This window comes from Bombina bombina, chromosome 1, assembly GCF_027579735.1.
Source record: "Bombina bombina isolate aBomBom1 chromosome 1, aBomBom1.pri, whole genome shotgun sequence".
Taxonomy (NCBI): domain Eukaryota; kingdom Metazoa; phylum Chordata; class Amphibia; order Anura; family Bombinatoridae; genus Bombina; species Bombina bombina.
In genome coordinates this window covers 596,893,704-596,906,052 of record NC_069499.1, presented here as the reverse complement: position 1 = coordinate 596,906,052, position 12,349 = coordinate 596,893,704, and the positions used below count along the sequence as shown (strand labels likewise).

Here is a 12,349-nt window from a genome sequence, read left to right as displayed (position 1 = left end):
CTTTTTCCAAATTTTACAAATTTTACACTTTTGCTTCTTCGGAGGCTATTTTTGGGAGAAAGGTTCTTCAGGCAGTGGTTCCTTCTGTATAGTGAGCCTGCCTATCCCTCCCGTCATCCGTGTACTTTTGCTTTGGTATTGGTATCCCAGAAGTAATGATGACCCGTGGACTGATCACACATAACAGAAGAAAACATAATTTATGCTTACCTGATAAATTCCTTTCTTCTGTTGTGTGATCAGTCCACGGCCCGCCCTGTTTTTTAAGGCAGGTAAATATTTTTTAAATTATACTCCAGTCACCACTTCACCCTTGGTTTCTCCTTTCTCGTTGATTCTTGGTCGAATGACTGGGAGTGACGTAGAGGGGAGGAGCTATATGCAGCTCTGCTGGGTGAATCCTCTTGCATTTCCTGTTGGGGAGGAGTTATATCCCAGAAGTAATGATGACCCGTGGACTGATCACACAACAGAAGAAAGGAATTTATCAGGTAAGCATAAATTATGTTTTTTTTGCGATGGCTCGTGCTGGAGTGTGACGATGCCCACGATGAGCAGAGTTGTGCTTGGCGCGCTTTACTAGTAATTGCAGCGCAGTACTCTCTTCTTCCGGAAGTCACCGGCTGTTAGTGAAGCATCGCAAGTGACGCCTCGACCGCATGGTTTGTAGTTAAAGCAAACGGTTTTAGGCTCAGCTCCGGATTGTTCCTAGGAGTGGTCGGAGGACCGTGGGGGCAGGTTCCCTCTTCCGCTAAACAGGAAGGGGATTATTCACAAACCAAGTCCACTTGGAGACCCAACCAGTCTTGGAACAAGGGTAAGCAATCCAAGAAGCCGGCTGCCACTACCAAGTCGGCATGAAGGGTCGGCCCCCGATCCGGGACCGGATCTAGTAGGGGCAGACTTTCTCTCTTTGTCCAGGCTTGGATAAGAGACGTTCAGGATCCCTGGACACTAGAAATTGTGTCTCAGGGGTATCAGTTGGAGTTCAAAAATTCCTTCCCCAGAGGAAGGTTTCTTCTTTCATGATTATCTGTAGACCAGATAAAGAGAGGCGTTCTTACGCTGTGTAAGAGATCTCTCCTCCATGGGAGTAATATGTCCCGTTCCAATACAGGGACAGGGGTTTTATTCAAATCTCTTTGTAGTTCCCAAAAAAAGAGGGAACGTTCCAACCTATTTTAGACCTCAAAAGTCTAAACAAGTTTCTCAGAGTTCCATCCTTCTAGATGGAAACTATTCGTACCATTCTTCCATTGATCCAGGAGGGTCAATTTATGACTGCCGTGGATCTAAAGAATGCATATCTTCATGTTCCTATCCACAGAGATCATCACAAGTTCCTGAGGTTTGCCTTTCTGGACAAACATTTTCAGTTTGTGGCTCTTCCTTTCGGTCTGGCCACGGCACCCAGGATTTTCACAAAGGTTCTGGGGTCTCTGCTGGCGGTTCTAAGACCGCGGGGCATTGCAGTGGCGCCTTATCTGGATGATATTCTGATCCAAGCATCTTATCAGCTAGCAAAGTCTCATACCGACATTGTTCTATTCTTCCTGAGGACTCATGGGTGGAAGGTAAATCTGGAAAAGAGTTCACTAGTTCCACAGACAAGGGTTCCTTTCTTGGGAACTCTAATCGACTCTATCCATGAAAATCTTTTTGACGGAGGTCAGAAAATTAAAGATTCAGCGCACATGCCGAGCCCTTCGGACCAATCCTCAGCCGTCAGTGGCTCAGTGCATGGAGGTAATTGGATTGATGGTAGCGGCAATGGACATCATTCAGTTTGCTCGTTTTCATCTCAGACCTCTGCAACTGAGCATGCTCAGTCAGTGGAATGGAGATTATACAAATTTGTCTCCTCAAATAACTCTAGATCAGGAGACGAGGGACTCTCTTCTATGGTGGTTGTCGCTGGATAATCTATTCCAGGGGACATGCTTCCGTAGGCCCTCATGGGTGATAGTGACAACGGATGCCAGCCTGTTAGGATGGGGAGCAGTCTGGAACTCCCTAAGGGCTCAGGGTGTATGGACTCAGGCGGAGTCTCTCCTTCCCATCAATATCCTAGAGTTGAGAGCAATATTCAATGCGCTTCGGGCTTGGCCTCAGTTGGCTTCGTCCCAATTCATCAGATTCTAATCGGACAACATAACAACGGTGGTTACATCAATCATCAAGGAGGAACAAGAAGTTCTTTAGCGATGACAGAAGTAGCCAGGATAATACAGTGGGCGGAGTCTCACTCTTGCCATCTGTCTGCGATCCACATCCCAGGGGTGGAAAACTGGGAGGCGGATTTTCTGAGCAGACAGACATTTCATCCGGGAGAGTGGGAACTCCATCCAGAGGTATTTTCCAGCTTGATTCTCAGATGGGGCAGGCCGGAGTTAGATCTCATGGCATCTCGTCAGAATGCCAAGCTTCCGAAGTACGGGTCCAGGTCCAGGGATCCCCAGGCCAAGCTGATAGATGCCTTGGCAGTGCCTTGGTCTTTCAGCCTAGCTTATGTGTTCCCCCCATTTGCTCTCCTTCCCTGGGTGATTGCTCGAGTCAAACAGGAGAGGACATCGGTGATCCTCATCGCTCCTGCGTGGCCTCGCAGGACTTGGTATGCCGATCTGGTGGACATGTCATGTCTGCCACCGTGGAAGCTTCCATTGAGGAAAGACCTTCTCATTCAGGGACCCTTCCATCATCCGAATCTAGTTTCTCTGCAGCTGCTTGGAGATTGAACGCCTAATTTTATCTAAGCGAGGGTTTTCTGATTCGGTCATAGATACCTTGATTCAGGCACGTAAGCCTGTTAATAGAAAAATTTACCATAAGATATGGAGTAAATATCTTTTATTGGTACAAATCCAAGGGCTACTCATGGAGTAGGGTTAGGATTCCTAGGATTTTGTCTTTTCTCCAAGACGGATTAGAGAGAGGGTTGTCGGCAAGTTCCTTAAAGGGACAGATTTCTGCCTTATCTATTTTATTACACAAGCGTCTGGCAGATGTTCAATCTTTTTGTCAGGCCCTGACTAGAATCAGGCCTGTGTTTCGGCCTATTGCTCCTCCTTGGAGTCTGAATTTAGTTCTTAAAGTTCTTCAAGGGGTTCCGTTTGAACCTATGCATTCCATAGATATTAAGTTGTTATCTTGGAAAGTTTTATTTTTGGTTGCTATTTCTTCTGCTCGCAGAGTTTCTGAGCTTTCAGCATTACAATGTGATTCTCCTTATCTTATTTTTCATTCTGATAAGGTTGGTGTTACGTACCAAACCTGGTTTTCTTCCTAAGGTTGTTTCAAATAAAAATATTAATCAGGAAATTGTTGTTCCTTCCTTGTGTCCTAATCCTTCTTCTAAGAAGGAGCGTCTGTTACATAATTTGGACGTGGTCCGTGCCTTGAAGTTCTACTTACAGGCGACTAAGGATTTTCGTCAATCGTCTTCCTTGTTTGTCGTTTTTTCAGGGGAACTTAGGGGTCAGAAAGCTACGGCTACCTCTCTTTCTTTTTGGCTGAACAGTATCATCCGTTTTGCATATGAGACTGCTGGACAGCAGCCTCCTGAACGAATTACGGTTCATTCCACTAGGGCTGTGGCTTCCTCATGGGCATTCAAAAATTATGCTTCTGTTGAACAGATTTGCAAAGCTGCAACTTGGTCGTCTCTTCACACTTTTTGCAAATTCTACAAATTTGATACTTTTGTCTCGTCTGAGGCTGTTTTTGGGAGGAAAGTTCTTCAAGCAGTGGTGCCTTCTGTTTAGGTTCCCTGTCTTGTCCCTCCCGTTTCATCCGTGTACTATAGCTTTGGTATTGTATCCCACAAGTAAGGATGAAATCCGTGGACTCATCGTATCTTGTAAAAGAAAAGGAAATTTATTCTTACCTGATTTGTTTCTTTTACGATACGATGAGTCCACGGCCAACCCTAATTTTTCTGAGACAGTCTATCATTTTGTTAAACTTCAGTCACCTCTGCACCTTGGCTTTTCCTTTCTCTTCCTAACTTCGGTCGAATGACTGAAGTGGGAGGGAAGGGAGGAGCTATATATACAGCTCTGCTGTGGTGCTCTTTGCCTCCTCTTGCTGACCAGGAGGCGATATCCCACAAGTAAGGATGAAATCCGTGGACTCATCGTATCGTAAAAGAAACAAATTTATCAGGAAATATTACATTTCCTTTTTCTTTAGCATATGGGTTCTGTAGATTAACACAGAAATGTCTCAGGCTGGAGTTGTTTCTATGGGGTACATTTATCAAAGGCCGATCAGACAAGGGCAGACTTCTCCACCCCTGTCCGCCTGGACAGACAAGTCCTGAGGGATTGGGAAATGCCAGTTAAGTGTTTGTGTACAGGTTAACAAGCAGGGGTCTGATGAAGGAACTAACAAACAGTAATGCAGTATAATAAGCAGGTGTGGAAACATTTCACTATAGTTGACTAGTAAAGGGTTAAAAGTTCACTCTATAATAAAGATATAGGGAAAAGTCACATTTGTTTACTCCTCTGCTGCAATTTCTTACTCGTCCTGTACTTATGAACTTGTGAAAGTTTTAACCCTGATAATCAGATATATTATGTAATCCCCTTAGGGCAAGAATTCTGTCATACTGGTTTATTGACTTGTTTTTGTTTTTTTCTCATATTTCCTATAGATTCAGATCTTCTTAAAGAGAAATGCAGCAGCTGCAGGAGGTTTTGCTGGTGGTTTTCTGATTGGAATGGCATCATAAACCTTTTAATTCAAATACTTTTTTTGTGTATTTGCCTCTTAAATATATCTTGCACTATTTACATTTTTCTGGTATATAACAATTTATTGCAGGAAAACTACTGCTCAGTACACACAGTACAGGGATATACCTTGGAAAATACACAATTCTGTGCACTTATTACAGGGATGTATACTTGTATATACACTGACTGCAGAAATATACCCTCTGAAGAGATCCTTGAATCCTGTAGTCACTCTTCTTTATCTACAGTACATTAGTAGATTATATGATATCAATGAAGGAATTGATCTAGGAACAAACACATTGACTGAAAGAATATACTGTATGTTGTATATATGCACAGTGGCTGCAGTAATATATGCTGCTGTGTGCACATAGTACTTGAATACATCCTGGTATATAAATACAGTAGCCACTAGAATATATTAGTAACTTTCTCTAATATAGAAATAAGTTGATTGTATGGCAGTTGTAGGCCTTACAACTATTAGGAACATCAAAAACCTAGTAATGTCTATTATCTGATTTCAAAAGTAGATATTTTTGCTGCCACTTGTGTTTCAACTGATCTATAATTATGACTAGAGGAATATAGCCCGGTTACGGTAGGTTTGTTTAGTACAGAATTGACCCTGGCTCAAATACAATGACTTCAAGACTGCCCTAAGAATATACTCTTGTAAACACAATGACTGTGATCCTATCCCATTTTTAAACTTTTCTACCTGGTGGTTAAAAGTTGGCTTTAAGGCTAGATTAAAATTGGGGCATCTAAAGGACTGATAAATATACAAAAATAAATGTTTTGATAGAGGTTTTCCAGTGTTATTAAATTTTATTTTGTGTTTATTTTTTTAACTAGCTTTTGCTATTTTTGCAGTGATTCAAAGGGACAGTTTGCAACCAAAATTTTTATTGTTTAAAAAGATAGATAATTTATTACACATTCCTCAGTTTTGCATTACCAACACAGTTATAATACACTTTTTATTTCTGTAATTACCTTGTATCTAAGCATCTACAGACTGCCCCCTTATTTCAGTTCTTTTGACAGTCCTGCATTTTAGCCAATCAGTGCTGACCACTAGGTAACTCCATGGGTGTGAGCACAATGCTATCTATATGGCACACATTAACTAATGCCCTCTAGTTTTGAAAAAAATGTCAAAATGCATTCAGATAACTGGTGGTCTTCAAGGGCTAAGAAATTAGCATATGAGCCTACCTAGGTTTAGCTTTCAACTACAAACAGGGGTGAAACTACAGGGGATGCAGTGGTCGCAATTGCGAGGGTGGGGGCCCAGCTTAAAAAAAAATAAAAAAAATGTAACAATAAAAAACGTTGACCTGCCAATGCCTGCACTGATATCGAGTGTGACATGATGCTTCACTAGTGTCTCTGACTACAGGGGTTAGTGTTTCTGTTTTACCCATTGATGTTTATGTGTGTGTGTATGTTTGTGGAACCAGCAATTTACAGACCTTGTTACTACAGCATGGGGGGGGGGTAAACAGTGTCAGTCTATACAGTACCGCTATATACATTATGGGGGGGTTGGACCATGTCACAGACTACTGTGGTCACTTTATAAAGTACTGGGGCGGGTAGGGTCAGGCCAGCCATCTCACCGGCAGATTACAGACTGTGTCTTTGACTCACTATATACAGTACTGGTGGGTTAAACAGTGTCACTATATACAGTAATGGGGGTCAGACCATCTCACAGACTGTGGGCACCGGGTACCTCCTTTTGTAGACATGTAATCGGGGGCGCGATCCGATATAGATCGTAGTTTGCGGCGCAAGTGAGGGAACCCTCGCCGCCCGTAGTTTCAGCTCGCAACTCGAGCTATCCAATATACCCCGCCGGCAATTGCTAAAGTGCCGTAAGTCGGATAAACCAGCGATGTCCAGAAATCTGCGTAAGTATAAATTACTGGAGTCGCCAGGCACTTACGGCACTTTAGAAACTGCCGGCTCCTACAAAACCTGACTAAGTTATTAAATCTCCCGTACTGTCTAACACGCCTCCCAAGCATAGCCAGACACGTATACCCCTCTAACTGCAACCCCCCCTCACTCTCCTAATAATAAAAATGTATTAACCCCTAAACCGCCGCTCCCGGACCCCGCTATTTGTAGGGTTAGACCTAAGTCTAACCCTACAAATAGCCCTGAAAAGGGCTTTTTGCGTGGCATTACCCCAAAGTAAACAGCTCTATTGCCAGCCCTTAAAAGGGCTATTTGCGGGGTTTTGCCCCAAAGTAATCAGCTCTTTTACCAGCCCTTAAAAGGGCTTTTTGCGGGGCATTGTCACAAAGTAATCAGCTCTTTTGCCTATAATCTAAATCCCCTTTTCTCCAACATAGGTGTGTCCGGTCCACGGCGTCATCCTTACTTGTGGGATATTCTCTTCCCCAACAGGAAATGGCAAAGAGCCCAGCAAAGCTGGTCACATGATCCCTCCTAGGCTCCGCCTACCCCAGTCATTCTCTTTGCCGTTGTACAGGCAACATCTCCACGGAGATGGCTTAGAGTTTTTTAGTGTTTAACTGTAGTTTTTATTATTCAATCAAGAGTTTGTTATTTTAAAATAGTGCTGGTATGTACTATTTACTCAGAAACAGAAAAGAGATGAAGATTTCTGTTTGTATGAGGAAAATGATTTTAGCACCGTAACTAAAATCCATGGCTGTTCCACACAGGACTGTTGAGAGCAATTAACTTCAGTTGGGGGAACAGGGTGCAGTCTCTTACTGCTTGAGGTATGACACATTCTAACAAGACGATGTAATGCTGGAAGCTGTCATTTTCCCTATGGGATCCGGTAAGCCATGTTTATTAAGATAGTAAATAAGGGCTTCACAAGGGCTTATTAAGACTGTAGACTTTTTCTGGGCTAAATCGATTCATTATTAACACATATTTAGCCTTGAGGAATCATTTAATCTGGGTATTTTGATAAGATTATATCGGCAGGCACTGTTTTAGACACCTTATTCTTTAGGGACTTTCCCTAATCATTGTCAGAGCCTCATTTTCGCGCCGGTATGGCGCACTTGTTTTTGAGAACAATGGCATGCAGCTGCATGTGTGTGGAGCTCTGATACATAGAAAAGTCTTTCTGAAGGCATCATTTGGTATCGTATTCCCCTTTGGGCTTGGTTGGGTCTCAGCAAAGCAGATTCCAGGGACTGTAAAGGGGTTAAATATAAAAACGGCTCCGGTTCCGTTATTTTAAGGGTTAAAGCTTCCAAATTTGGTGTGCAATACTTTTCAGGCTTTAAGACACTGTGGTGAAATTTTGGTGAATTTTGAACAATTCCTTCATACTTTTTCGCAATTGCAGTAATAAAGTGTGTTTAGTTTAAAATTTAAAGTGACAGTAACGGTTTTATTTTAAAACGTTTTTTTGTGCTTTGTTATCAAGTTTATGCCTGTTTAACATGTCTGAACTACCAGATAGATTGTGTTCTGACTGTGGGGAAACCAAGGTTCCTTCTCATTTAACTATATGTATTTTATGTCATAAAAAAATTTAGTAAAAATGATGCCCAAGATGATTCCTCAAGTGAGGGGAGTAAGCATGGTACTGCATCATCCCCTCCTTCGTCTACACCAGTCTTGCCCATACAGGAGGCCCCTAGTACATCTAGTGCGCCAATACTCCTTACTATGCAACATTTAACGGCTGTAATGGATAATTCTATCAAAAACATTTTAGCCAATATGCCCACTTATCAGCGAAAGCGCGACTGCTCTGTTTTAGAAAATTCTGTAGAGCATGAGAACGCTGATGATATGGTTTCTGAAGGGCCCCTACACCAGTCTGAGGGGGCCAGGGAGGTTTTGTCTGAGGGAGAAATTTCAGATTCAGGAAACATTTCTCAACAAGCTGAACCTGATGTGATTACTTTTAAATTTAAGTTGGAACATCTCCGCGCTCTGCTTAAGGAGGTGTTATCCAATTTGGATGATTGTGATTATCTGGTCATTCCAGAACCACTATGTAAAATGGAAAAGTTCTTAGAGGCCCCGGGGCCCCCCGAAGCTTTTCCTATATCCAAGCGGGTGGCGTACATTGTTAGTAAAGAATGGGACAGGCCCGGTATACCTTTAGTACCTCCCCCCATATTTATAAAATTGTTTTCCTATAGTCGACCCCAGAAAGGACTGATGGCAGACAGTCCCCAAGGTCGAGGGGGCGGTTTCTACTCTACACAAGCGCGCCACTATACCCATAGAAGATAGTTGTGCTTTCCAAGATCCTATGGATAAAAAATTAGAAGGTCTGCTAAAGATGTTTGTTCAGCAAGGTTCCCTTCTACAACCAATTGCATGCATTGTCCCTGTCACTGCAGCCGCGTGTTTCTAGTTTGATGAGCTAGGAAAGGCGATTATTAGTAATTCTTCTTCTTATGAGGAGATTATGGACAGAATTCGTGCTCTTAAATTGGCTAATTCTTTCACCCTAGACGCCACCTTGCAATTGGCTAGGTTAGCGGCGAAAAAATTCTGGGTTTGCTATTGTGGCGCAGAGCGCTTTGGTTAAAATCTTGGGCAGCGGATGCGTCTTCCAAGAACAAATTGCTTGACATTCCTTTCAAGGGGAAAACACTCTTTGGCCCTGACTTGAAAGAGATTATCTCTGATATCACTGGGGGCAAGGGCCACGCCCTTCCTCAGGATAGGTCTTTTCAAGACCAAAAATAAACCTAAGTTTCGTCCCTTTCGCAGAAACGGATCAGCCCCAAGGGCTACGTCCTCTAAGCAGGAAGGTAATACTTCTCAAGCCAATCCAGCCTGGAGACCTATGCAAGGCTGGAACAAAGGAAAGCAGGCCAGGAAACCTGCCACTGCTACCAAGACAGCATGAAATGCGGGCCCCCGATCCGGGACCGGATCTGGTGGGGGGCAGACTCTCTCTCTTCGCTCAGGCTGGGGCAAGAGATGTTCTGGATCCTTGGGCGCTAGAAATAGTCTCCCAAGGTTATTCTCTGGAGTTCAAGGGGCTTCCTCCAAGGGGGAGGTTCCACAGGTCTCAGTTGTCTTCAGACCACATAAGAAGACAGGCATTCTTACATTGGGTAGAAGACCTGCTAAAAATGGGAGTGATTCATCCTGTTCCATTAGGAGAACAAGGGATGGGGTTCTACTCCAATCTGTTCATAGTTCCCAAAAAAGAGGGAACGTTCAGACCAATCTTAGATCTCAAGATCTTGAACAAGTTTCTCAAGGTTCCATCGTTCAAGATGGAAACCATTCGAACACTTCTTCCTTCCATCCAGGAAGGTCAATTCATGACCAAGGTGGATTTCAAGGATGCGTATCTACATATTCCTATCCACAAGGAACATCATCGGTTCCTAAGGTTTGCATTCCTGGACAAGCATTTCCAGTTCGTGGCGTTTTCTTTCGGATTAGCCACTGCTCCTAGGATTTTCTCATAGGTACTAGGGTCCCTTCTGGCGGTGCTAAGACCAAGGGGCATTGCTGTAGTACCTTACTTGGACGACATTCTGATTCGAGCGTCGTCCCTTCCTCAAGTAAAGGCTCACACGGACATTGTCCTGGCCTTTCTCAGATCTCACGGATGGAAAGTGAACGTGGAAAAGAGTTCTCTATCTCCGTCAACGAGGGTTCCCTTCTTGGGAACTATAATAGACTCCTTAGAAATGAGGATTTTTCTGACAGAAGCCAGAAAAACAAAACTTCTAGACTCTTGTCGGATACTTCATTCCGTTCCTCTTCCTTCCATAGCGCAGTGCATGGAAGTGATAGGTTTGATGGTAGCGGCAATGGACATAGTTCCTTTTGTGCGCATTCATCTAAGACCATTACAACTGTTCATGCTCAGTCAGTGGAATGGGGACTATTCAGACTTGTCTCCGAAGATACAAGTAAATCAGAGGACCAGAGACTCATTCCGTTGGTGGCTGTCCCTGGACAACCTGTCACAAGGGATGACCTTCCGCAGACCAGAGTGGGTCATTGTCACGACCGACGCCAGTCTGATGGGCTGGGGCGCGGTCTGGGGATCCCTGAAAGCTCAGGGTCTTTGGTCTCGGGTAGAATCTCTTCTACCGATAAATATTCTGGAACTGAGAGCGATATTCAATGCTCTCAAAGCTTGGCCTCAGCTAGCGAGGGCCAAGTTCATACATCAACCATCAGGGGGGAACAAGGAGTTCCCTAGCGATGGAAGAAGTGACCAAAATCATTCTATGGGCGGAGTCTCACTCCTGCCACCTGTCTGCTATCCACATCCCAGGAGTGGAAAATTGGGAAGCGGATTTTCTGAGTCGTCAGACATTGCATCCGGGGGAGTGGGAACTCCATCCGGAAATCTTTGCCCAAGTCACTCAACCGTGGGGCATTCCAGACATGGATCTGATGGCCTCTCGTCAGAACTTCAGAGTTCCTTACTACGGGTACAGATCCAGGGATCCCAAGGCGGCTCTAGTGGATGCACTAGTAGCACCTTGGACCTTCAAACTAGCTTATGTGTTCCCGCCGTTTCCTCTCATCCCCAGGCTGGTAGCCAGGATCAATCAGGAGAGGGCGTCTGTGATTTTGATAGCTCCTGCGTGGCCACGCAGGACTTGGTATGCAGATCTGGTGAATATGTCATCGGCTCCACCATGGAAGCTACCTTTGAGACGAGACCTTCTTGTTCTAGGTCCGTTCGACCCACTCCAGCTGACTGCTTGGAGATTGAACGCTTGATCTTATCAAAGCGAGGGTTCTCAGATTCTGTTATTAATACTCTTGTTCAGGCCTGAAAGCCTGTAACCAGAAAAATTACCACATAATTTGGTATATCTGTTGGTGTGAATCTGCAGGATTCCCTTGGGACAAGGTTAAGATTCCTAAGAGTCTATCCTTCCTTCGAGAAGGATTGGAAAAAGGATTATCTGCAAGTTCCTTGATGGGACAGATTTCTGCCTTGTCTGTGTTACTTCACAAAAAGCTGGCAGCTGTGCCAGATGTTCTAGCCTTTGTTCAGGCTCTGGTTAGAATCAAGCCTGTTTACAAAATTTTGACTCCTCCTTGGAGTCTCAACCTAGTTCTTTCAGTTCTTCAGGGGGTTCCGTTTGAACCCTTACATTCCGTTGATATTAAGTTATTATCTTGGAAAGTTTTGTTTTTGGTTGCAATTTCTTCTGCTAGAAGAGTTTCAGAATTATCTGCTCTGCAGTGTTCTTCTCCTTATCTGGTGTTCCATGCAGATAAGGTGGTTTTGCGTACTAAACCTGGTTTTCTTCCAAAAGTTGTTTCTAACAAAAACATTAACCAGGAGATAGTTGTGCCTTCTTTGTGTCCTAATCCAGTTTCAAAGAAGGAACGTTTGTTGCACAACTTGGATGTAGTTCGTGCTCTCAAATTTTACTTAGCAGCTACTAAGGATTTCAGACAAACTTTGTCTTTGTTTGTTGTTTATTCTGGTAAACGGAGAGGTCAAAAAGCAACTTCTACCTCTCTCTCCTTCTGGATTAAAAGCATTATCCGATTGGCTTATGAGACTGCCGGACGGCAGCCTCCTGAAAGAATCACAGCTCACTCCACTAGGGCTGTGGCTTCCACATGGGCCTTCAAGAACGAGGCTTCTGTTG

General features: G+C 43.8%; 1 protein-coding gene across 1 annotated transcript in view; it reads left to right on the top strand.

Moving 5' to 3' along the window:
* Positions 1-4,956, top strand: part of FUNDC2 (FUN14 domain containing 2) — a 77,101-nt gene extending 72,145 nt beyond the window's left edge. Inside the window, exon 5 of the mRNA XM_053698908.1 lies at positions 4,655-4,956. Within this exon, the coding sequence (XP_053554883.1) occupies positions 4,655-4,732 (78 nt within the window). The 3' untranslated portion in view covers positions 4,733-4,956. The remainder of the gene's footprint in view (positions 1-4,654) is intronic.
* The last annotated feature ends 7,393 nt before the right edge of the window (positions 4,957-12,349 follow it).